General features: G+C 51.2%; 1 protein-coding gene across 5 annotated transcripts in view; it reads left to right on the forward strand.

Annotated features, from left to right (window-relative positions):
- Positions 1-13,201: 13,201 nt before the first annotated feature.
- Positions 13,202-26,051, forward strand: part of ADAMTS14 (ADAM metallopeptidase with thrombospondin type 1 motif 14) — a 94,908-nt gene continuing 82,058 nt past the window's right edge. For 3 of the 5 annotated variants that reach the window (XM_066349496.1, XM_066349497.1, XM_066349498.1), the window contains exons 1-2: positions 13,202-13,430; positions 15,044-15,489. In XM_066349496.1, the coding sequence (XP_066205593.1) occupies positions 13,349-13,430; positions 15,044-15,489 (528 nt within the window). In that variant the 5' untranslated portion in view covers positions 13,202-13,348. The remainder of the gene's footprint in view (positions 13,431-15,043; positions 15,490-26,051) is intronic. The other 2 variants (XM_066349499.1, XM_066349500.1) reach the window with 1 other exon arrangement.

Below are 26,051 nucleotides of genomic sequence, written 5' to 3' on the forward strand. Positions count from 1 at the left end.
AGTTTTATGAGTTCTTTGTATATTTTGGATATTAGGCCCTTATCTGAGCTGTTGTTTGAAAATATCATTTCCCATTTAGTTGGCTGTCTGTTTATTTTGTTGTCAGTTTCTCTTGCTGAGCAAAAACTTCTTAGTCTGATGTAGTTCCATTCATTTCTTTTTGCCTTCACTTCCCTTGCCTTTGGAGTCAAATTCATAAAATGCTCTTTAAAACCAAGGTCCATGAGTTTAGTACCTATGTCTTCTTCTATGTACTTTATTGTTTCAGGTCTTATATTTAGGTCTTTGATCCATTTTGAATTAATTTTAGTACAAGGGGAGAAACTGTAGTCAAGTTTCATTCTTTTGGATGTAGCTTTCCAGTTTTCCCAGTACCATTTGTTGAAGAGGCTTTCTTTTTTCCATTGTGTGTTCTTGGCCCCTTTATCAAAAATTATTTGACCATATATATGTGGTTTTATTTCTGGACTTTCTATTCTGTTCCATTGGTCTGAGTGTCTATTTTTCTGCCAATACCATGCTGTTTTGATTGTCGTGGCTCTATAATATAGTTTGAAGTCAGGTATTGTTATGCCCCCAGCTTCATTCTTTTTCTTTAGAATTACTTTGGCTATTTCTCTCTCTTTTTTTAAGGGGCCCAATACAGTGTGTCCATAAAGTCATGGTGCACTTTTGACCAGTCACAGGAAAGCAACAAAAGACGATAGAAATGTGAAATCTGCACCAAATATAAAAGAAAAACCCTCCCAGTTTCTGTAGGATGATGTGGCAGCATGTGCGCATGTGCAGATAATGACGTAACACCGTGTATACAGCGGAGCAGCCCACGGCCATGCCAGTCAACATGTGGATGGTACAGAGGAAAGTTCAGTGTGTACTGAGGCTCGCTAAATTTGAATCTGTGACCAAAGCGCAATGTGAATGAATATCGGTGCATTTATAACGAAGCACCACACCTAGGAATAACATTACTCGGTGGGATAAGCAGTTGAAGGAAACCAGCAGTTTGGTGGAGAAACCCCGTTCTGGTAGGCCATCAGTCAGTGACAAGTCTGTAGAGGCTATACGGGATAGCTACGTAAGGAGCCCTAAAAAATCTGTGCGTGAGCCCACATCGAACTGCACTGAATAGGTATGAAACTGGGAGAGTCTTCCTTTTATTTGGTGCAGATTTCACATTTCTATCGTCTTTTGTTGCTTTCCTGTGACGGGTCAAAAGTGCACCATGACTTTACAGACACACTGTATTTTCTTCTGCGCCCAGGGACTCAATAGACCTTAATCCACCTCTGACCCAGGGACTGATGTAGGGCTCTGACTCCCTGCCTCCTACTGGCGCTCACATCTCAGAAAGGTAGTGAGAACACAGGGTGTGGCACCACTACAGGGCTCATCTCTTGGCCACTCTCGGGCCACAATGCTACAGAGGTATGCAGACCTATTTTGAACATTTGGTGGAGGTCAGTGACTTCCGAGTGGGAGGACGCTTCCCTGGCCAGCTGGAGTGGACTCAGGGAAGCACATAGCTCAGGGGCCCGTTTTTGCAGCTTGCAACGTGTAATCTAGAGTCCTTTTTTAGCTCATTCCGGATTTAGGACTTCACACTGTACTTTAATTCTCTGTGTGCTTTGCTCTCTTTGTGACCTTGTATTCCTGTGGCTCTCTGTACCCCTCTGCCCAAGGCTCAGCTCCACTGGCCCTAAGTAGCCATCTGGTGACTGAGTCAGAGGCCCTGGGAGAGATTTCTGACCCGGTTCCCACTCAACAGACCTCCCAGCTTCCCAGTGCTGACTTGGCCAATTGATCTGGAGGCCTTGCCAGAAAGTATATCTTGGAGGCACGTGGAGCTTCAGTGGGGGGCAGCTCCAGGGCCCCCAGGCCTGTGGTGCGTGGGTGACTAATGGTGACCACCGGGTGCTGCCATCAGCTGTCGGGTGCAGTGATGTGTATGAAGCCTCATTCAGTTCCCCAGGACTGAGTATCTATGCAGGCTGATAACCTTTCTTATCCTGAAGTCGGGGCGCAGGGGCCATCTTGACCCAGAGCACAGGGCACAGGACTTAACTGGCAACTTACAGTCTCCTGAGAGCTGGCTGTGGGTCCAGCCCAGTTCTAAGCACCCTGGGGAGCCTTGCCCTATGAGGAACCATTATGAAGCTAATATTTGGTGAGAAGTGATGTGCTTGCAGACCCGACAGGAGTGCAGGGAGCATGGATTTAGGGGTCTGAAGAGCTGACTCTGAGTCCCAACTCTGCCAGTTTTTATTTATTTTATTTTATTTATTTATTTTTTTCATTTTTCCGAAGCTGGAAACGGGGAGGCAGTCAGACAGACTCCCGCATGTGCCCGACCGGGATCCACCCAGCACGCCCACCAGGGGGTGATGCTCTGCCCACCAGGGGGCGATGCTTTGCCCCTCTGGGGCATCGCTCTGTTGCGTCCAGAGCCATTCTAGTGCCTGAGGCAGAGGCCACAGAGCCATCCCCAGCGCCTGGGCCATCTTTGCTCCAATGGAGCCTCGCTGCGGGAGGGGAAGAGAGAGACAGAGAGGAAGGAGAGGGGGAGGGGTGGAGAAGCAAATGGGCACCTCTCCTGTGTGCCCTGGCTGGGAATCGAACCTGGGACTCCTGCATGCCAGGCTGACGCTCTACCGCTGAGCCAACTGGCCAGGGCCCAACTCTGCCACTTTTTAGCTCTATGACCTTAGGCTCACAAAACTTCTCTGGACCTCAGTGTAAGTCTCATCTGTAAATGGGGACAGTACTTACCTCATAAGGGTTACATACATACAGATGACAAAATCAATTTTACCTTGATATTGTCCTATGGAAGAAGAGTTACCCCTGGCAGGTCACACTCAGAATGTCCAGACGCCCTGGCTGAAAGCCATGTCAGCCAAGTCTAGTCCTTAACAGCAGCCTGTAGCACTCACACTTCGCTCCCCATATTATTGCTTCTATTATTATATAGATAAGGGAGGTTCTCTCCATGAGGAATTTTTATTTTATTTTATTCTTTTTAAATGAAAGAAAAGGAGATAAAGAAACAGATTCCTGCATGCACCCCAACCAGGATCCACCTGGCAATCCCTGTTTGGGGCCGAAACTTGAATCAACCAATCTATTTTTTAGCGCCTGAGGCCAATGTTTGGACCAATGAGCTATCCTCAGCTCTGGGGCTGCTGCTTGAATCAATTGAGCCACTCACTGGCTGTGGAAGAGGAAGAGGGGGAGAAGGAGGGGGGAGAGAGAGAGAAGGGGGAGAAGGAGGAGGAACGAAACAGATGGTTGCTTCTCCTTGTATGCCCTGACCGGGAATTGAACCCAGGATGTCCATATGCCAGCAGGCCAGGGCCCGTGGGGACCTTTTGACTTAAGTCTGGGTCTACAAACCTTGATGGCAATTGTCCACCTGGGCATCCTCTTAGAGCCAGTGGGGTTTTCTTTGCTAGCAGCGCCTTGCGGACCAGAGCCTTTCCTACAGCCTCTGCACTGGTGCCAGCATAGTGTTTTTCTATCCTAACCAGATCCTGAATCCACACTCTTCACGGTGATGGTTTCAAAGTCTTAGAGGAATCAGCCCCCTGGAGAGAGCAGTTCATCCAGTGTGGAAGGCTGCAGGGAGGGGACCTCAATGCTCTTCAATGCAACACACTTTTGTTGAGTACCTACTGGGTGCCAAGCCCTGATGAGAAAAATCCTGAGCAAAGAATGGCCCCTGCCTGTAAGAGATTTATAAGAAATATTTCAGCAAGAAGTATGGGTCTTTCTCCAGACTGTAATGGCAATCTCTTAACACTGAATCAGGCTTGAGAAAACACAAATGACTAATTCATGCCTTCTTTCATTGATTCATCAAACATTTTTAAAGCATGTACTGTGTTCCAGGCTGTATGTTAGACAGTAAGTAAAAGTGAAATGACCCCCTTTAGCTCACAGTTATTAAGCCAGGGAACAATTTCAACACAGGGAGTCCTGCAGACTTTCTTCCAAGGTACAGATGTGGAGCAGAAGAGGGAGCGATTGAACGGCTTGCTGGTGGGAGAGTGGGGAAGTTCTGCCTCTGGGAGTGTTTCACGAAGGAGGTAACCACTGAAAAGGAACTTGAAGGAAGGGTGATAGCTTGCCAGGTGGAGGCGTGGGAGAAAGACACTCCAGCCTGAGAAAACAGCCTGTGCAAAGGCCTGGGGCTGAGTCATGGACAGCCAGAGCCAAGGCACTGGAGGTGATATCATCTGCCCACTCATGGTACAGAAGGCCAAGGGCATGCCTAGGGTTACCTCGCCAGTTAGCAGCGAAGTTTTGATGGGGACCCTGGCTTCCTGACTTCCCAGCTGAGTTTTATTCTTGCTGGGCAAAGTTCAGACGTGCTAAGCATCCTCTTCACCACTTGAATCACAAGTAGGTATCCATTCAGGTCATCTGAATTTAGTTCGAGGTTTGCAAATGGAGAGCAGAGCTGGAGGGCTGATGCTCGCTGGGGTATGAGTGGTGCTTTCCACGGCGCCAAGTACGTAGTTGTTGCTCAGTCAATGTTTGCAGCATTCTCCGTGGCTGGGTAGAGGGGCAAGGCCTCTCCCTCTCTTGGAGGACACACAGATGACAACTTCTGATGACTATTTAAAGCTGGGATCTGTGACTGCAGCTACACCCATCCCAGCAGGTCACCCTCACCCTGGAATGCTCGCCCCTTGTCTGTGACTTACAATAGGCTGTGAGCTTAGATTACACAGGCTAGTCTGCCACAGTCACCTCTGGACCTGGGTGTCAGTGCAGAGCTGGGAGAGGAGGCATGCCAAGGGTCTGTTCGATGCTGACCGAGAGTTGGAAGATGGAGTAGGGGAATCTGTGTGTGTGTGTGTGGGGGGGCACCTGACTGATTCGAGTCAGCAGAGGGAGATGGGACGAGCTCCTGCATTTTGCTGAGATGACCCATTCTGGAAGGTTGGAATCATCCTGGTCTCCGCCTCCTAACCATTCACTTCCTTTCCTTCTGCTGAGAGAAACCCAATTTGGTTCATCTTCTTATGAGCAGCCATGTGTTTTCGAGGAGGGCCCCTCTCCTTGTCAGGGACTGGCTAAGAACAGACTGAGGGCAAGTTGCACACGGGGACTTGAAGGCAAATTGTTGCCTCTGGGAACCTCTACCTTGTTCTTCAAAAGGAACTCAAGAAATTGCAGAATTCTATAGGACAAATATCCTGGTTTCTCAAACAAGAAAACAGAAAGGAGAAAAAAGAGGAGAAAATTGTTTATATAAGGGGTCGGCAAAACTCTTCTGTAAATGCCAAGTAATAAATGTTTTCGTCTTTGTGGGCAGCACAGAATGACCCGGAGATTATGTGAACGACAGAGGTGGCTGGCTGTAATGACAAAGGCAGGCGGTGGCCTGACTTGGCACGCGGTGTAGTTTGCCCACCCGTGGTTTAGATGAAAAGGTTCTTTTGAGAGACACAGCGGCCAAATGCAGTGGGTGAACTTTGTTTGGACCCTGATTTGAATAAACCAAATCTTAAAAACAAAACTAAAGCAAACAAAAATTTTTGTGAGTTGGGGAAATTTGAACAGTGATTGGATATAAAATAATTTTAGGGATTATGGTTAATCTTGTTAGTTGTGACAAAGAATTATGGTTTCTGTTGTTGATGTTCTTTTGTTTTACAGAAGAGAGTCTTTACTTATTAGCTACTGATACAGTTTGCTTTATTTTATTTTTAAATGTTATTTATTGATTTTTTTTTTTTTTTTTTTTTAGAGAGAGAGAAAAGTGGGAGGAGGAGCTGAAAATATCAACTCGTAGTAGTTGTTTCTCGTATGTGCCTTAACTGGGCAAGCCTGGATTTTGAACCAGTGACCTCAGTATTCTAGGCTGATGCTTTATCCTCTGTGCCACCACAGGCAGTATTGAGATTTGCTTTAAAATAACCTAGGGCGTGGAACGGTGTGATAAAAGGGAACAAGACTGGCCATGTGCTGATGATGATTCAGGATGGCTTATGTGTAAATGGCAGTTTTCATACTATTCTGTCTTCTTTTGTGTATATTTCAAAATCAGCATAATAAGGTCCTGGCTCAGTGGATAGAGCGTCATCCCTGCGCACTGAAGTTGCATGTTTGCTCCCTGGTCAGGGCACATATGAGAAGCAACCAATGAGTGCACAATTAGAGGGAACAAGTAAGTGGAACAACAAGTTGATGCTTCTCTCTCTCTCTCTCTCTCTCTCTTTCTTCCTTCCTCTCCCTTCCTCTCTCTCTCTCTCTCTCTCAAATCAATGTGGGAAAAATCAAAATTGGCATAATAAAATTTATGAAAGGAAGGGACAAGAAAGAACTCTCTCTTCCATTGCCTCTAGTGACTGTTGCATCTGGTGAACGTATGTTGCCTGGTGATAATGCAGCCATTTTGTGACTAAGAGGGGACAAGACTGAAGATGAGCCCAACCACCAAACATGACGTGGCAGAGTGGAAAGAGAAAGGAACTGCAGTGCTGGATGGTTCTGTTGCTTCAATATTCTGTATTATGTGAGGTAATTAATTAAGCCATATTGATTATTATTATTATTATTATTATTTGATTATATGTAACCCAACTGATCTAGAAAAAGGAAAAGAATGGAGCCTGACCCCTCTTGCTACAAGATGGCACCCATAGCATCTAAGAGGACACCAGGATTAGAAAAAAGGCTTGTGAAAAACGGGTCTTGGACAATCTCTCTGATCCTTCTATCATACCCAAAGGGGCTCCAGAATGTGAGAGAGGTCTCTGCTTTCTGTCTACCTCTATTGAACCCCTAAGGGCCGAGGTCAGGGGCTATACTGGACTTTGGTTAGAAGGATGCTGATGTTGTCATCATAGACCTACAGTTTTAGAAGAGGAAATGGCAGAGACAGAGTTCCCAAAGGGCAGCTGGACTTTCTGGCATTCCTCCTTATGAGGACAGGGAGAGCTCCCCTCCCTGGACCCTTCACCATGCGGCAACCACAACCACACAAGATCTATACACAGGGCACAAATAGCATTGTTTCTCACTGATCTCATGGTTCAGCCGCTCTCAGGGGTATCAGCTGTTCCAAAGTGCATGACAAATCACTGTGGATAACTTGACCCGTCTGAGTCTCCTAGATACGGTCATTAGACACTTGCCAAAAAATGTGCAGAGGGAATGCTGGGGGGTGGGGGAGGAGAAGGGTGATGTGGAGAAGGGCCACAAGGCATGGTCTCTGGTTCCTCTGGGTGTTCAGGAGCTCTGGCCAGACTCCAAGTTCAGCTCCAGCTCCAGCGCAGGCCTAGGAGACTGGATGGGAGGGGAGGGTGGCAGCCTTGATTTCCGAGCAGGTCCTCAGCGAGTTTGTTCTCAGTCCTAATGGGGTCCGATTTTCTAGGCTTTGTTCAGAACAATGATTCTTAAATTTGAAGAGGCATCAAAATACCTGGAGGGCTTAAAACACAGATTGCTGGGTCCCAGTCTCTGAGTTTCTCATTGAGTAGGTCTGGGGCCTGAGAAGTTGCAAATTTGACAAGCGCCCAAGAGATGCCGATTCTGCTGGTCTGCTGGACCCTGGTTTGAGAACTTCTGGCCTACAACTTGTTAACAGGACTGCGGCCCTCAGGTCTCAGGGGGAAGAGGTCCAAACTGTTCCTCTCTGGGCTTAGGCGGGAACCAGTGGTGAAAGGCCAAAGGGCCTGTGGCCCTTGGACAGAGGGGACACAGAGCGGTGATGCTCTAACACCATCTGACCAGGAAGCAGGGGCCTTGTGGTGTGGCCCTGCCCCTGAGCAATCTCGCCGTGTGCCCTCAGGGGTTACCTCTGCTCTCTGGGCCTCAATATACTTCTTTGGAAAATGGGCACTGTTCTGTATGTGTTATAGTTTTCACAACAAAAAGATTAAAAAAAAAACAAAAAAGGAAGACAAAAGGAAGTAGGTGACCTCTCAGGTGGTGACGGTGGAAGAATCTCACCAGGTCCATCGTGTCCTTAGAAGCTTGTGGGTTGGACCTGACTTGTGTGTCAGTATGACTGATATTAACCAGCCGGCCAAATCGCCTGACCTTACAGGTTTAAGGAGACCCACTAGCAAGGTTTCTGTGAGAACTGAGGAAATATGTAAAGTAGCTGCCAATAAGTGGCAGCTATGATGACTGGTTTTGTTGTTTTTAATATCTTGTCAAGGCTTGGGGGGGACACAGGAGCAACTCTTGCCCCTACCCTGACCTACTGTGGAGCCTGCTGACCTTCACGTTGATGGTGGAATCAGAATGTGTGTGTGTCGCAAGTTCTCCCTGAGAATGATGATTCTGGGAAACACATAACTCCCCAGATTTTCCATGAGCTGCTGCTTTTCCTACTCCCTTTCCTTTGATCATCAATTTAACTAATATTGACTGAGGGCCCAGCAGGTGCCAAACACTGAACAGGCACTGGGGACATAGTGAGGGGGGAAATCCAGGCAAGGTCCCAGCTCCCTGGGGACCTCATGGTCTAGCGGGGGAATCAGGCATTAAGCTGTGACTCACATAGAATCAGGTGAAACTCAACAGTGAGAAGTTGTGTGAAGGAGATGGAGATGGTGACAAGAGGAAGATCTGACCTAGTTGGTGGGACAGGACAGGCTTCAGGAACTGATGACTGAAAGGATGTCATCACAAAATGAGTAGGGATGGACTGGGTGAAGAGGGAGAACAGGGCAGAGGGAACAGCCTGTGCAAAGGCCTCAAAGCAAGGTGAACATGCATCAGGAGCCAGGTGGAGGAATGTGGAGGCAGGGGGGCTGGTGGGACTACCCTGTGCGGAGCCTCATAGCCTGAATTGGGGAGTCTGGTCTTTATCCCAAGGGCAACAGAACCTTTGCAGGTTTTATAGTGGAGGCAGCTACGCGATCTGAGGTGTGTTTAGATACCTCCTCTGGATGTATTTGGAGAGAAGGTTTCAGGGGCCACAGAAGAGGGGGAGGTCTACTAGGACAAACTATGGTAGTGTCCAGAGAAGGAGTACTGGTGGCCTGGGTGCAGCAGAGAGTGCATTTGGGAGGGAAGGAAGTAGCTGTATTTGGGCGGAGGATGAGGGTCCTTTGGAGCAGACACCATAGAGCTTAGAGGTGATTGACATGGCGCAAGAGAGAGGTGACTAGAGTGGTTCTGGCTGGGTGGTTCCTAACTGGATAGATGATGGTGGCTTCCCTGAGTTAGGGTGAAATTCCCTTACTCCTCTCCTATGTATGTCAGAGTCTAGCTGGTTGCTAGTCACACCAGAGGTTATAAGAAAGGGACCCTCTGTGATCTGACTGAGACATCTGTCACCCCATTGATCGCTAGGGTTGATTTGGCTGATCTGGCTGGCTAGGCAGGTGTCCTCTTCCTCCCTCACCGCTCCACGTGCATCCCTTCTGAAGCTGCGCGTGCTCAGTCGAAGAGGACGACCTTCCCGATAGAGGAGAGGACCGTTCTTCAGTCAAGGTACACAAGTAGCTGCGCTCTCCTGCTGGAACCTCCCTCCAAACAAGCTCTCAAGAAGGGAGCCTGTGTGTGTGTTTCAGCCACCTGCTGGGCTCCATGAGCTGTGACAACACTGTGCCTACCACTGGGACACCCATGCAGCCCTCCCTCAGGGGTTCCTGGTTTCTTGCCACAGAGACCTGTCTCAGGTCCCTTACTTTCTTGTGGGTAGAAGGGCATCTGTGCCTCCCCTTGAAGTGGGAAGATTTTGTCTCAACCTCAAACTACCTCCTTTTCATCTTAGAAGGTGGAGCACCGGAGGCATGGGCTGGGGCTTGGAGGAGAGGTGTGCAGCTGAGCAGGAAGGCACCTTGGCTTTGAAGCCTGGGGGCCTGGCCCTACTCTAAACTAGCTGTGTGAGCAGAGAAGTCCCTTTCCTGCTCTAGACCTCAGCTTACCTTATGTGAATAATGGGGGTGAACAGCGGACTAGAGACTGTTTCAGAGCGCCTCTAGTTCCAACTCTGGCTTTTGTCTGTGCTCAGAGGAGCATGGGCTGGAGGCCAGGACTGGCTTCTTCCTCTGGGGGAGTTCACTCAGGGCAGACCATTTCCACCTCCATGTCTGTGCTCCAGAGGGAGCACTTCCTCCACTCCTCCTCTCCTGTGGGCTCAGCTTGGACCAATGTCTTCCACGGAACTCCCCCCTCCCCCAGCCCCTCTCCTTCCGAATCCCCACAGCCCTGTGTGACCCTCTCCTTCATAGAGCATGCTCTCTCCCTGTCTTACATACATAGTCTTCAATCTTTCTCATGCACCTGTCCTGTCTTCCAATGGGTTGCTGACTCTGTGCAGGGCAACGTGCATCTCTCCCTGTCCTGCTGGGGCTGTAGAGTGACAGGGTGTTGGGTAATGTTGGTAAGGACTGCCAGTGAGGGAAACACCCCTGCCATTCTTCCAGGTGCGAAATCCCAAGGTGAGAAACTGGGACCCAGGACTTTTCTGTTTAAGAGGGTCGCCAGTGGATGCTGGTAGCTTTCTCTGCTTTGGCCCTGCTCATCTCCAGAGAAGGGCCTGCCATTCAGCCATTTCCCCACCTCTGGCCCAGACTCTGAGCTATGTTCTTATGTCCCCACTTCCTAACAAAGGCTTCCTCAGTAGAAAAGAACTTGGACATACAATACTCACCAACAAAAGCAACCATTGTAGCCCCAGGGAAGGGGGTGGGGGTAGAGAATCAGGCTAAGGTTTTGCTCTATGCTTGCCAAGACTGGCTCCAGGGAAGGCCCCAGCCACTGCTCATGAGTCAGGCTGCTGGGGTCCCAGCTGTGATCAATCCCTCTCGACTTACCAAATCTAAGGCAGGAATGGGCGGGGTCTGGGGAGAGGGCTCAGACCCCTGAATTTTCTAGGCAAGCTTCTCTGGGATGGCCCTGCAATGGGAGGAAATTGGCAATCACGTGCCGTAATTTTTCTTTCTGTCCCCACAGGGCTCCCACTCTGTAGCTGGGAAAACTGAGTCCCTGAGTAGGGAAGCCATTTTATCCTGAGCTCTTTTAGTGGGTTTGTGGGGAGCCACAATGGAGACCGTTCAAGGCTCGGTTATCTCACAGCCTTTCCTCCACGTTCCTACTGACACACACATACCCCTCACATCCTCACTCCATCAGCCTTTACACACAAAACCGCGGTCTGTCTTTTGCACAGATCTTAAAGAAACAGAAAATGGAGAAAGAAGAACTCTAATCTTCCCGAACCTAATGTAGATTGGTTTGGTGGTGCCATTTCCAAATACAGTTAGCTGTCCACACCTGCAGGTTTTACTTTGGAGGATTCACTCAACCATGGATTAAAAATATTAGGGAAAAAGTATTCCAGAAAGTTCAAAAACCAAAACCTGAATTTGCCACATGCTGAGAACTATGCTGAATCCATGTGAATGAAGTGTCATGCAGGCATACGCAGCTGTAGTCTGTAGACAAATATAGATTGTATGCATGTACTATGCTATTTTATAGAAGGAACTTGAGCATCTATGATTTCGGTGTCTCTGAGGGTCCTGGGCCCATCACCCAAGGATACAGGAGGGGAGACCGGAGGCTCTGATGGTGCTTGGAATACAATACACTTTGCACTTCCACAGGACTCTGGAGTTTACATCTGTGATTCCGGGATGCTCATGAGTTTCCCTTTGAACAGAGAGGTGTTGCAGCCCACAGGGAAATGACTTGACCTTGGTCACATGGCCAGTACTTGGCAAAGTCCAGTCTAGAACAGTCTCCTGACTGCTAATCTTGTCTCTCTCTCTGCCACTAAGCACTGGACTCTGGGTTCAAAATGAGCTATGTGACTTAGGACACACGACTTCAGCTATCTGAACCTGCTTCATGAATGCCCTGGCCCTCCAGAACCTCAGTGTCATTTCATTCATTCCACAAGTGCTGCCTCTTCGGAGGCCCCGAGCCAGGTCCTGGGCTATGAGGATGAAGCTGCCAGGTCTGCCCATAAGGCAGGGGCATACTCAGAGCCCAGCAAGGCTGTAGATTGGGACACCTGTCACGGGGCGAAGAGGGCAGGAACCCAAGTCCTTTCTCAGGGCTCACAGAGATTCCCGAGAGAAGTCTAGTTATAGAATTTCCGCCCTCAAGTTGGCCTCCCTTTAAGAAAGCCCTACAACACAAGGTCTGAACTCAAAAGCAGAAAGATTAGGGGGTCTTTATACACTTTACACAAAGATTCTTTCTTCTACAGTTCTTAAAAAAAATCTCCAATTCCCCCCTTCTGGATTTACTGAAATACAGTTTATTTGCAAACCATTAGGAACACATTTACAGAGTAAAGCAGGAGGGCAGAGGAGTCAGGTTATTTCCTGACTCCTGAACTGGTCTTGGCAACATTGCAAAACCAGCATCCACTCTTTTCCCTCAGACTTGGTTTTTCCCAGCTTGGGCTGTGTGGCAGGTGCTACTGGTGCCAGGGGTGGAGAAAGAGAACTGTTATTTATTGAACACCTACTATGTGCTATAATTAACACCCATTTCACAGAGAAGGAAATGAAGGCTCAGAGCCAGGATTTCAATCAGGGCCGTCTGACTGTAAAGCTAGTAGTAGCTGCTAGGCTCTTGCCTCACTTTGCTCAGCTCTATTCTTGACTGAGACACAGGCCAGTTACCGCACTTTGGGCCCAGGGAGCTGTCCTCTGCAGAATAGGTAGCGCCAAGGGGTACGAAGTTTACTGGGGGCATCAAGGCTATTATGAGAAAATGGAGACACTCCCTGGGGAGTGCTCACAGTCTCTCCACTCAAACGCAGTCGGACATCCCTCCTGCCTGTGGCTCTGGAGAGCTGCTCTGCGGTCAAGTAAGAGAAGCCGGGGAGCCAAAGAAAGCGGCTACGGGAAGACACCCCTGGGGAACCCAGGCAGCTGCTGGCGCCCGGATCCAGGGCGCTTGGAGCCCCAACTGTGGCTCCGCGTGGCACTTCCGATCCAGCGGGGCCGCAAGCCGCTGCACTCCCCAGCACCGCGCTGCGCCCCCAGCTCCAACCCGCGCCCGGCCCCGCCCCACCAGTGTGCCCACCCCCGGCCCGCCCCGCCGCCCCCTCGCCCTGCTCCCGCGCGTCCCGGAGCGTCACGGCGCGGGCGAACGGACCCGCCGACAGTTGGCACCGAGGGCGATGGCACGTCGGCTGCTTCGCTCTCCCGCCAGCAGCCTCGGGCGCCCGGAGCCGGCGGCGGAGTGGCGCCGGGGACCGGGAGCAGGAGGGCGGGAGACGACGAAGCGGGAGGAGGCGGTGGCAGAGGAGGTGGAGGCCGGCCGGCCGGCGCTCGGGCAGCCCCGGGCGCGCCCTATCCTCTCCCACAGCCCGGAGCTCTGGGCTCCAGCGCCCGCGAGGCCCACTTTCCCGCGCGGCCACATGGCTCCGCTCTGCGCGCTTCTGTCCTGCCTCCTGCCCCTGCACTGTGCGCTTTGCGCCACCGCAGGCAGCCGGACCCCAGGTGCGTGCGGGGCGGGCGCGCGAGAGCGCGTGGGGTCTGGGATGCACGCGGGTCAGGGTGACCCGCGGGTGCCAGAGGCGCGGGGCAGTGTTCTAGCGGGTGGGAAGGCTGTGCACATGGGCGCTAAGCTTTCTTTTCTTGTGTTACCAACGCAGTCCCGCGATTTCTCTTTCTGTGTGGAGAGAGCCCCCAGGAGAGAATTTGGAGCCTGTTCTTAGGGATTGCGCATCTGTCTCTGTGGTTTTTGTTTTCTCTGTTTCACTCTCTCTCCTGTGTGTTTTTCTCTTTCAGTGCCTTCTCTGCCTCAAACTTGTATGCATGTGTGTGTATGTATGTTCAAGAGTCTTGTCACACAGAACCAGGTGGCAGGTGGTTACCCTACATCCCAGTGAACACTCCTGCACGGAAACACACATCCCTCTGCCTAGCATTGTCACTCTATGCAGACACCTTGTCACACAGACCAGACACACTCCACCCTCACCTTACAGTGTAGGATGCCCTACTGGTGGCTCTGAACATGGGGAGGTGGCTCCCCTAATTTCTAGGCAGAGTGACTGCTTGTCTGTGAGCTCTGTTAATGTACCAAATGGATCTAATAGAAGCCTTGGGGTTACTGTGCTGTGATGGGTAAACCAGGGGAGAGTTTGTATCCCCCCTCCCATAACTGCACTGGACGTGGGAGATTTTCAGGACACATTTTTTTCAGGTTTTATCAGTGCTGTGAAGGGGGTTAGAAAGGCAGGAGATAGAGTTGTGTGGAAATGAAAATTCCTCCCAAACTCATATCCATGAATCACCAGGCCTGGAAGCCAGGGAGCTGTCATTTCTGCCTGGCCTGGCTTGGGCTCAGAAGAGCTATGTGAGGACGGGGCCACTGGCGTGCAGCCTGGACTACGGGGCCATGACCTCACACTTAATTCAGTCCGAGTGGGCAGGTCCCCCTGTGTGTCTTTTTTTATTTTTGAAAATCTATACTTACTGGCTTGGGGCTGGGCCATGTAGAAATCTCAGCAGTCACTGTGCTGCTTTAAGAAAGTTTTCTTTCTAAACTTGGAAGAGTGTAGAACTTGTCCGCCCTCCCTTCCCTCTCCAGCTCCTCCTTTCTCCTTGACACGTGCCCAGGATCCCCTGAGTTTCTAGGTGTGTTTGTTTTGCCAGCTGCGTTCAGGAAGCTTGGCAAGGAGGGCCCTACCCCAGGCTGGTCTGGTGACTTCAGCACAGTGAGAATGTTTGGGCAGACCCTCTTTTTGCCCTGGGGGCTTTCGGGGAATTTTAGCGCTCTCCTCGCCAGTGCCCAAGGTTGGAAGGCTTGTTGCTAGAGTGATAGGACTCCTTTTGGCATCGTTTGTTTTCTTATGCTAAGTTGAAAAAGGACCTAGGGACTCATAGGAACAATGTATGTCCACAGAGTACTTGAATACCATTTATCTGTGTGCAGAAATCCATGGGCTTAGGAAGCAAGAGATAGGAAATGGGTGAATTTGGGCTAGGGTGTCCCTTCAAGGTGATGCTAGAATTACAGATCGCACCCGCCCCAGTGGGATTTCCGGCTTTCCCTTCCCTTTGCATCGCACCGCCTTGTACTGAAGTACCTCTTTCTTTACCTCCAGCAGAGCCGCGCTTCTCCAGAAGGCTCAGTGACTATGCTGTGACAGTGCCCTGCAACACAGACTTTCGGGGACGCTTCCTCTCCCATGTGGTGTCTGGCCCAGCAGCAGCCTCTGCAGGGAGTGTGGCAGTGGATAGGCCACCTGCACCACCCCCACACTCGGGTCACCTCCGAGTGGCCCGCAGCCCTCTGCTTCCCAAAGGAGCTACCCCGCAGCCTGGCCGCGTGGGCCACTACTCCCTCTACTTCAATGTTACCGTGTTTGGGGAGGAACTGCACTTGCACCTGCGGCCCAAATGGCGGCTGGTGGTGCCTGGAGCCTCTGTGGAGTGGCAGGAGGACTTTCAGGAGCTCTTCCGACAGCCCTTGCAGCAAGAGTGTGTCTATACAGGGAGTGTCACAGGCATGCCGGGAACAGCTGTTGCCATCAGCAACTGTGATGGATTGGTAAGGGAAAAACCTTTCCTCCAGCTGCATTTCGCCCCCTGTCCTCAGCCCCTGGCTACCCCAGTCCCTAGGCTGGGAAGACCTGGTTTCCTCCTTAGCTCCCCTGTGTTTGGGACTCCTGTGGGCACATTGTGCGGTCTGGACTGGGCTGCTTTCCGGAGAGAACCCCACGTGCCCTGCTGGCACAGGTGTGTGCTCTGCCAGCTGGGTAGCGGCCCAGCTAGGACAATGACTTCTCTTGTCCATCTCTTTACCATCCGTGGACGCAGTGGGACCACAAGTTACCCAGCAGGGATCTCTGAGCCCAGACACATGCAGGGGTGAGGAAGGTAGGGTTTGCTGGGATTGATTCTTGGCTGAGTCACTTACTAGCCACAAAGCTTTGGATAAGTTACTTACCCTCCCTGTGGTTCTTTTCTGGGTGTCAAGTGAGGATTTATTCATTCTGCACATATTACTGCGTGGGTCTCATGTGCTCAGCTCTGTTCAGGCTCTGGGGCTACAGCAGCGCCTGAGGCAGACATGGTCCCTGCTCTCATGTTGCTGACCTGCTGGGGATGATCATATGACCTGCCTTACCGGGCGGCGCAGTTGGTAGTCAGCACCTGCCTGGCATGTGGTTAGCCTCTGTCAGTGTTAGCTGCTATTATTCTTCCTGTTCTGTCCCCCACTGTCTCTGGTCCCTGAAGCCAGCCTGCTTTGTCCCAGTGCGCTCCTCTGGGCATTCCCTTTCTTAGGACCTGCTCTCTCTACCCAGGCACCGCTTTGCAAACCAGAAAGCCCTCAGAGACTTCTCTCGTTCTCACGCTCAATTCCTGCTGGAGCTCAGTCCCCTCACTGCACCTTCCCCAGTGTGTCGGACTCTCGTGAGCCTGTGAGGCGGCCTCAGAGCAGCGAGCACATTTCCTGGCCTCTACTTTGTCAGGTATAAGCTGATGTGTCCCAGGAAAGGACCGGCCTGCTCCCCTGCCCTCCAGCTTTAAGAAAAGGATGAGTCATATTGAGGGGGAGGGTCTTTCCTTACTGGCAGGCCTGGGAGTGCTTCCTACTGGCTTCCCACCCTTTAGAGGTGTCTTTCTGCTCAGTGTCATGGCTGCCTTTGTCTAGGCCAGTGAGTCTCAATCTTTCGTTCATCACGTCCCCTCTCCACAAAGAGCCTCTTTAGACATTTTTCTTAATCACCACCACCCATGAAACTTTAATACCACAGATATACTGACTGTATATTTATAAACTGTATGTGTATCTGTGCTTTATAGATAAGGACTAATATTTTTGCCTTCCAAAGAATCAGAGGTTGCCCATTGGAAGTGATGGGGTTCCCACTGAGAGGCGTGGTCTAGGCAGCGGCTGGTTCTCTAAGCTGAGCATGTGCTGAATCCCCTGGAATGCAAGGGTTCTGTGCAGCAGACTTGGAGAAACCCGGATGTCAGGACAGCTGGAGAAGGCTAAGACCTTGTCCCGATGCCAGGGCGAGCGCTGGCCGCCAGCCTGCCCTGGTTCAGCAGTTCCGTGCAGCAGGAGCCCTTGGTCTGCCTGCTGGCCAGCACTGTGGCCACAGCTTTTGGTTGAAAATCCAAGGTGATGTTTGGAATCACTCAGGGAGGCCGTGTTTGTGCAGATGGAGAGACAGAAAGCACTGGTGGCTTGGCTGCATGACTCAAGAACTCCTTCAACAGTCATCAGCCATGCAGGCTGTTGGCTATGTGGTGATGGGGCTGGGTCTCCCAGTTCTTTTACTGCCTCCATAAATGTACACTGGGGACCTAAACGAAAGCGTCAGCGGGTGAGCGTCACCAGTAATAAGTAACTGTCTACCCCCTTTGCACCCTGAAAATTTCCTTATCATTTTACTAGTTCAGCAGCCTATTGATAAGTGGTTACTGACTATTAGATGATGTAGAAATCAGGGTCACGGAGGACCCTGACCCAGCACCCATGAAGCAAGATTCCATGGCCACAGGCTGTGGTTTACAGTGACAAGCTGCGCTCTGGATGTTGGGGTGGGAGGCTGCTCGGTGGGCCTGGGCCCAGGCATTGCTCCGCCTATGTGGCTGACTTTCGGTGGCCTCTGAGTAAATGTTCCCATCAGCTGTGTGACCTGGGCAAGTCACATCCCATCTCTGCACTTTACTCTTCTCATTTCTCTGAAGAGGGGCTACATTCAACACTCCCTGGCAGATGGAAATCTGAAGTGACATTTGCAGAAGCCATATCAGGTCTCGCAGGCTGTCACTTGGGTGGGCTTCCAGTAGCCTATTCTGCAATAGAACTGAGGCTCGCCTGGGTCCCCCTGTCCTTGGTGAAGGGTCAAAATGGACCTCACAGGGCTGGGCCTCAGGCTGGGTTCCTGCTTACACCAAGCCACTGCTTGTGCCCTCAGTTGTCTGCACAGGCCTGTCCTTCAGTCTGAATCCCAGGGGCCTCCCCATCCAGGTTCCTGACAAGGGCCACAGTCAAGCACTGGGGCCTCCCTGGGGAAGAGACACCCTTTTGTAGTGCATTCCAGAAGCCTGTGCTGTGAGAGGGAAGGGGTGTTTACAGTGACCGAGCTGAGCCACCTTTGGACTTGAAGGCAGCATTTCGAGGATAAGATTTAACTGCATCTTCTTGTGGTCTCTGGATTTTAACCTCATTTTCTTCAACATCTCAAAGGCCAGAGTTATTCATTCCAAAATATATGTACTGAGCAGTGGCTGTGAGCAAGGCCACAGTGAGATGTGAGAAAATGAAAGTGACACAGATAATAACAGCAGCAGGACCGAGTCCCTTACATGGCCCAGGCATAGCGGGCACACTGTCCCAGCACAGGGACTGCCATTGCATTTGCTAATGTCACCCATTGTGTAGATGCGGAAACAGCCAGGGGAGGAGATCTGAGGATAATGTAGATAGCTTCCAGTAGCACAGGACTTTACAGTTTGCAGAGCCCTCTAGTTGTATGTGCTGTGCGGGCAGATGTTGTTATTACCCTGTTTTGTACAGAGTCAGGTCTCCGCCCTTGAGGAACTTGGGTGCCAGGCAGCAGGGACCCTGCAAGTGGATTCAGTATTACCTCGTTGGTTTTTCAGAACACAGTGGGATGGGTACTCAGTAAATAGGAGTGAGTGTCATCTATGGCAGTGGTCCCCAACCTTTTTTGGGCCATGAACTGGTTTAATGTCAGAAAATATTTTCATGGACCGGCCTTTAGGGTGGGACAGATAAATGTATCACGTGACTGAGACAAGCGTCAAGAGTGAGTCTTAGACGGATGTAACAGAGGGAATCTGGTCATTTTTAAAAAATAAAACATCGTTCAGACTTAAATATAAATAAAACGGAAATAATATAAGTTATTTATTCTTTCTCTGCAGACTGGTACCAAATGGCCCACGGACTGGTACTGGTCCGTGGCCCAGGGGTTGGGGACCACTGATCTATGGTGTCAGAGAAGAGGCTATTTGAACTAGGCCTTTAAGGAAGAGTAGAAGTTTGCTGGGTTCAAAGGGTAAGGCAGGCATTCTGGGAAGCCTGGTGAACTTGAGCAAGCGAATGAGGGAGCCCTGTGCTGGATGGGCCAGGGAGGGGACCTGAGAAGGCACACTGGGCAGGTGGGCCTTGGTCTGACCACGAAGGAAGGCAGGATGAGAGAGTGGGGCCAGGGCAGGGGTGAGGCAGCCTGCTATCTGAAAAGAATCTGGACTGGGAGTTGGGAGATATGGCTGTGTGACCCTGGGCAAGCTGCCTTCCTCCTCTGGGCCTTACATGCCTCTTCAGTATATTGCAGAGGTGGAAATTGATGGGTGAAGAGCCCCTTCTAGCTCTGGCATTGGCACTTGGTGACATGGGACAGGCCTTACTGGAGGAGTTTGAAGCCAGGACCTTGTAAACCTATAGCTAACTCCTGCATTCCTAGTCAGCCCTGGGGCCTGGTGTGTGCCAGGCTGGGACCGGAGTGTGGTGCAGAGAGGAAAGACACCAGTCCTGAGCTTGGCCCTCACAGCTGAGCAAACCTGCTGTGGTGAGACAGTCTGAACAGAGCTCTCTTGCCAGTGTTTGCAGCCATGTGGCATCTTGGCTGCTCTGGTGAGAAGCACTACGTCTAAACTGGTGGCTCGATCCTCATTCCAACTGGAACCCGCAATGGGCAGCAGTGATCACCACCCCCCTTCTAATTCCTCTGCCGTCCATAGAGTCCTTCAGCCCTGAGGAACCCGCAATGGGCAGCAGTGATCACCACCCCCTTCTAATTCCTCTGCCGTCCATAGAGTCCTTCAGCCCTGAGGAACCCGCAATGGGCAGCAGTGATCACCACCCCCCTTCTAATTCCTCTGCTGTCCATAGAGTCCTTCAGCCCTGAGGAACCCGCAATGGGCAGCAGTGATCATCACCCCCTTCTAATTCCTCTGCCGTCCATAGAGTCCTTCAGCCCTGAGGAACCCGCAATGGGCAGCAGTGATCATCACCCCCTTCTAATTCCTCTGCCGTCCATAGAGTCCTTCAGCCCTGAGGAACCCGCAATGGGCAGCAGTGATCACCACTCCCTTCTAATTCCTCTGCCGTCCATAGAGTCCTTCAGCCCTGAGGAACCCGCAATGGGCAGCAGTGATCATCACCCCCTTCTAATTCCTCTGCCGTCCATAGAGTCCTTCAGCCCTGAGGAACCCGCAATGGGCAGCAGTGATCACCACCCCCCTTCTAATTCCTCTGCCGTCCATAGAGTCCTTCAGCCCTGAGGAACCCGCAATGGGCAGCAGTGATCATCACCCCCTTCTAATTCCTCTGCCGTCCATAGAGTCCTTCAGCCCTGAGGAACCCGCAATGGGCAGCAGTGATCACCACCCCCCTTCTAATTCCTCTGCCGTCCATAGAGTCCTTCAGCGCTGAGCACCTGGGACGGACGCTGGGAGCACTCTGCACTGCGGTTAATTCATGCCTAGAACTGAGCAATGGCACTTTGCCTTACTTCCACCTGCTCTTCTGGAAGACCTGGTGTCACAGCTGAGAGAGGGGGTAGGGGGGATTCAGGATTGAGGAAGCTGGGACCCCTGTCCTGGATGAGTTTGTAGGCTAATGAGACCCAGATATCAGCACTGACAAATTAAAATCCTGTGTGAGGCAGCACCAGAAGAACCCATTTGTTTTGGTTAAGGCATCTAGGAAGACTCCCCAGAGGAGGTGGCATTGACTCAAGACTGTTTAAAGATTATGAACAGGGAAGAATGACCCTGGTCGATTGGCTCAGTAGATAGAGTATCAGCCCGGTGTGTGGACATCCTGGGTTTGATTCCCAGTCTGGGCACATGTGAGAAGCCACTGTCTTCTTCTCTTCTTCTTCCTCTCCCCCTTCTCTCTCTCTCCCCTTCTCGCAGCTCTGAGTATCAGCCTCAGGTTCTGAGGATAGCTCGGTTGATTTGAGCATCGATCCACTGCGGGGTGGATCCTGGTTAGGACACGTACGGGAGTCTGTCTCTCTATCTCCCCTCCTCTCACTTTTAAATAAATAAATAAATAAATAAATAAATAAATAAATAGAATCCAAATTAAACATTGTAAATAAGAAAGGAAGTGCGGGGCTCCTGGCCAGCTGAGAGAGCAACTGACTCACGCAAGCTTGAGGCTGTTTTGGAGAATGACAGAAGGGGTGTGGGAGGCCAGGTCCCACTGCAGTGCTTCTCTGGGGTTGGGGGCGGCTGTTGGACCCGAGGGTTCCGGACTAGAAGTGTACCCAGGCAACAGTGGCAGTCCGTACTCTTCAGGGCCTCCCTCAGGGAGCCTGACCAGTTGCCGCAGCGCCCTCTCAGTGCTCCTGTGACCGCCCCGGACTTCTGGGGCCTGTGGGCAGGGAGGACCTGGGGAACCCCTGGCTGGGGGCCAGGTGCAAACAGCCCCTCTGCTGGTGACTGTGCCTCTGAATTCCTGGGAGGAACGTGGAGGCCTGGGGTGGGTCCTACAGGGGTTCTGAGGTCCAGCGCAGGGGTGAGTAGAGGGGGGTTCCTGCTTCTTGGGGGCTGTGTGTTCACTGTGCCCATCTTGAACCTGGACTGCCAGGCTTCTCTGCCTTCCTGGGTCCTGGGCCTTGCTGACCTGCACTGGGGTGGTGGTGGGTTGGCTGTGCCGCCTCTGTGAGTCACAGGCCTGGTGCGGAAGTGGCCGCACGTGTAAGATTTGTCACCATCTGGTTTCATTTTCCACCCTGCAGATGGTGCATTTTTAAGGGGTTACACTGAGTAGATCCCTGGCAGATGGTGTGGGGAGGGAAGGAGAGGCGGAGTCCAGGCCTGCTGCTTACCTCTGTCTAATGTGTGCATGGCTCTCGGAGCCTCAGTCCTTTAGTTGTTAAAATGGATTACAATAGGGTTGGGGGATTGGGATTAAAAACTAAAAAGATCAGGGGTATTTTTAAGGGGTGGTGACACGTTTTAAAATTGATTGTAGTGGTAATTGCCCAACTCTATGCATATAACTAAAAGCCATTGAATTCTGCACTTTAAATGAGTGAATTGTATGATGTGTGAATTGTATCTCAGTAAAACTGTTATGAAAAGTGCCTGACCCATAGAAAGGTCAATGGCAGTCATTGGTTGCAATGATTAAGAGGCTACAGTCTAGGATGGCAGGAAGTGTGGGGTCTCTGCTCTGATACAGACTGGCTGTGTGACCTGAATGAGTTTCTAATCTCTCTATGCTTAGACTCCTCCTCTGTGAGGAGAGGGGAACAGCAGTGATCTCTAGGGCTGTTCAGAGGATTAAACAAGATGTTCTAAAGGAGTGAGCAGTCTGGCATATGGTGGAGCCTTCAAAATGGGGATTATTATTAATAGTAATACTACTTTTTTACAGTAATGACTACAGTAATTATAGTTATTGTTGATAGTGAAAAATGCTATAAGTATTGTTCGAGTCCCTTGTATTGCAACAGCATGTAGATTATCAGTGTCCTTGATGTGACAGTGAGGCCCCTGAGGGTCCCAGGTTGGCCAAGGCCTGTTTTCTGGGCCGCAACAGCTTTCTCTGCAGAGTAGGTCAGATAGTGCTTGCTCAGAGCTTGGGAGTGTGAATTTTACAACATGTCTGTAATGCTCCAGATGCTTCCGGGACAGGGGGATCCTGAGAGGCGCTAAGTGGGGGCATTTTGTTAACAATCTGCGGGTCCTTGCCTGGCCAGGCGCTTGACTAGGTCCTGGGAGTCCAGGGACGAAACTCAACCCTCTCTCCCTGGACTCCAGAAGCCCACAGTTTAAAGAGAAGGCCAACACACAGTAGATATTGTGACACAGGACAGACCACACTAAACTGCAGTGTTTTGTGGAAATGCAGGGAAGCATAGTGCCCTCAGCGGGTGGCCGGAGGGGAATACTGAGAAGCAGTGCTTCCTAAGAAGGAGGGCTCCCTGGGGGAGGGGGCATTTGGACCTTTTTTTTTTTAAGCATTGGTAGTTTTTAAAGCCAAGAAGAAGGAATTTCGGGCATTCTGCGGGGATGGAGATCCTGTGTCTTCCCAGGTTTCAGGGAATGGCAGGGCATTCCAGCTCTTACGGAAAAGGGGTGGTGATGGAAATGGAGTTTGGAAAATCTCTGCCTCACCATGGAGTCGAGATTTGCCCCTTGGCCATGGGGTGTAGGAGAGGTTTGTAAATAGGAGTCACGTTAGTATTGGGGCAAGTGTCCTTTCTGTTGCAGGCTGGTGGAGTGCTGATGTGACAGATGTGCCTGTGGCTCATTGGTGTCCTTGTGCTCACACTGGTCCTTGCTTTGGGGGCTGCTCCATGTTGGCTGGGAGTGAACGGGCGGCCCTGATGGCTCCTTCGGAAACCCCGGCTCAGCTCTGCCCTGGGATCTGACCTTGTGCCTGGGGATATGGATTGTGAGGCCTGGAGTGTAAGTGGTTCCCTCATCGAACCACCTAGCTGGCCTGTCCCCATAGCTCTTGGACTGTAGGCAGCCTGTCCTCACACCTCTATGCTGAGAACCCCGTGAGGGGCAGGGGTGTCTGGCTACATATTAGTGTGGCCTCACCTGCTAACTCCACCTGCATCTACAGCTTTGACGGTGGTAGGGTGGTGATTCCCTGCCCCCACCCAACCAGGGCAGAGTGCTCATGCCTCACTTGGTGGCCCCTCTGCCTTTGTTCATTCTGTCCTCACCTCCCTGTGGCCCTTCCCCTGCTCTCTGCTTGCTGTACCCCCACCTTGGCCATTTGGTTTTCAGAAATCAGAGACTGTGTCTTAGATTTCTGCATATCTCTGAGCTCTGCGCACAGGGTTGGGCTTATGGCACATAAGAGGTCATGATTTCAGGTGCTTCCAGGAGCAGGGACTAACGCAAGAAAGAGAAGAGGTCTGGAACTGGCAGGGGGAGGTGATATAGTACAAACTGGAGAGGACAGTGCCCTCTCTATAGTGAGTGTCACTTTGGCATCACAAAATCTTTGACCATTTTAATATTTTTTTTTGACAGAGACAGAGAGAGGGACAGCCAGGGACAGACAAATAGAAAGAGAGAGAGAGATGAGAAGCATCAATTCTTCGTTGTGCCACCTTAGTTGTTCAATGATTGATTTCTCATATGTGCCTTGACCAGGGGCCTACAGCAGAGCGAGTGACCCCTTGCTTAAGCCAGTGACCTTGTGCTCAAGCCAGCGACCTTAGGCTTCAAGCCAGCAACCTTTGGGCTCAAGCCAGCGACCATGGGGTCCTGTCTATGATACCACGCCCAAGCCAGCGACCTGCGCTCAAGCTGGTGAGCCTGCGCTCAAGCCAGCGACCTCAGGGTTTGGCACCTGGGTCCTCTGTGTCCCAGTCTGATGCTCTATTCACTGCGCCACCACCTGGTCAGGCTCTTTGACCATTTTAAGGAGCAATCAGAAATACGGATTTTTAAGCAAAAAATTCTGTTATTATTATTTTTAACATAGTGAGGCTGTTAGCTAGAGGCCTGGATTGCCCACATGAGCCTTGCGTGCTGGGGATGAGCATGGTCCCTGAAAGCAGACCACCAGAGTTGAGAGCCCAGCTCTCTTTTACATGCTCTGTGGCCTTGGGCAATTTCCAAATCTCTCTGTGCCTCGATTTCCTCATCTGTAAGGTGGACATTATAATAGTAGTCCCTTGATAGCATTGTCATGTGGAAAGGGCTGAGCTCAGTACTTGACCAGTTCCACAGCCTCAGTGATTGCCATTCAGTGGTGTGGATTTACTGGTGGAGGCTGCTATGCCTGAGGGATGGGTGGCAGGAAAGAAGAGTTGGGGACACTTAGTGTGCTGCCACAGTGTCTGGAATAAGTGGTCGCTTTTAGTATTATTGTCGATCTCTTAGGATAAGTATGGAAACTGAGGTGGGGCCCATGGTAGGCCTGTTGTTCCTCCTCCCTGCCTCACAGGAGGCCCCGTCCTGTCTGGGGCTCTGTCTGAGCCAACTAGATGGATTTCTGGGGCGAGGATGGTTTTCCAGGCTCGAGGTGGTCTGATCCTGCACAGTTTCAGCTTCCTGGTCTCCCCACAGCTGTGTCTCGCTGGATTAATAACTTATTCATGATATGGAATAAAAGCCAGACACCACCTCACTGCCACTCCCCCCGAGCATAACCAGCCTTCCATTCCAGCGGGGGCTGGTCTGGGGCACATTCCAGTTCTCTTCCCTGACATCTCTGGGCTGGCTAGAGTGCCAGTGAGCGTGTGGGGGCTGCACTTGCCTCCCGTCTGCTTCCCAGCATCAGTGTCATACAGGCCTGAGCGGCAGGGAGTCTTGGTGAGGACTCGGGGAATCTCTGCATTCCCCAGATCCTGCAGTGGGAGGTTCCCAAACCATCTGCCAGGCCCAGCATTCCAGTTTCAGCATATGGGCCTTGCCCTGCCTTCAAAGCCTTAGAAACAACAACGGCAACGATAATAGTAATACTTGCAGGCCGCCTCATCCTGGTGGTTCCAAGGAGCTGCTTTCAGCACAAATAAGACTCATGTGATCACCTCCAGTGGCGAACCCCAGCTCGGCATCATTGCCATAGTTCACCCTGACTTTGGCCGGAGTGTGCACAGCTGCGGCTGGGAGAGGCTGGGGAGGCCTCTCGGTCCCCTCTTCACTCTCCAGACCGGAAAGCCAAGGCTCAGTGAGGGAAAGAGACTCACCCAGGGTCACGGGTAGGTGATTGTCAGGGCCAGTGGAGTCTGGGTGCCTGACTCCCAGTCTAGGGCTCCCCATGATCCTATGTGGCCTCTCTTGAGTCAGTGGAAAAAGACTGAGTAAATATGAATAGTAACTCAAAGTCATAAGCCTTGCGACAGCTTGTAGCACAAATGCTAAAGAGATTGGTCCAGTGGTTGCCTGTGGGGGTATCCCGAGAGTCCTTGGGCCTCGGTCCCAGGTGGAGGTATTTACGAGGCTCTCACTGTGAGGGTCATTGTCTTCCTAAAACTGTGAAGCCAACTAAGAAAAAAACAAATGTCAACAGCGGAGTTAGCAGGATTTGAAGCTCAGAAAGAACCTGGTGTTTCTTAGCCCCAGGTCAGTACTGCTGATGTTTTATCCATTTTCAAAATATTGCAGGGCAGTGGGCTGCTGGTACGCACACGCTACTTGTCA

This window comes from Saccopteryx leptura, chromosome 9 (genome assembly GCF_036850995.1).
Source record: "Saccopteryx leptura isolate mSacLep1 chromosome 9, mSacLep1_pri_phased_curated, whole genome shotgun sequence".
Lineage (NCBI taxonomy): Eukaryota > Metazoa > Chordata > Mammalia > Chiroptera > Emballonuridae > Saccopteryx > Saccopteryx leptura.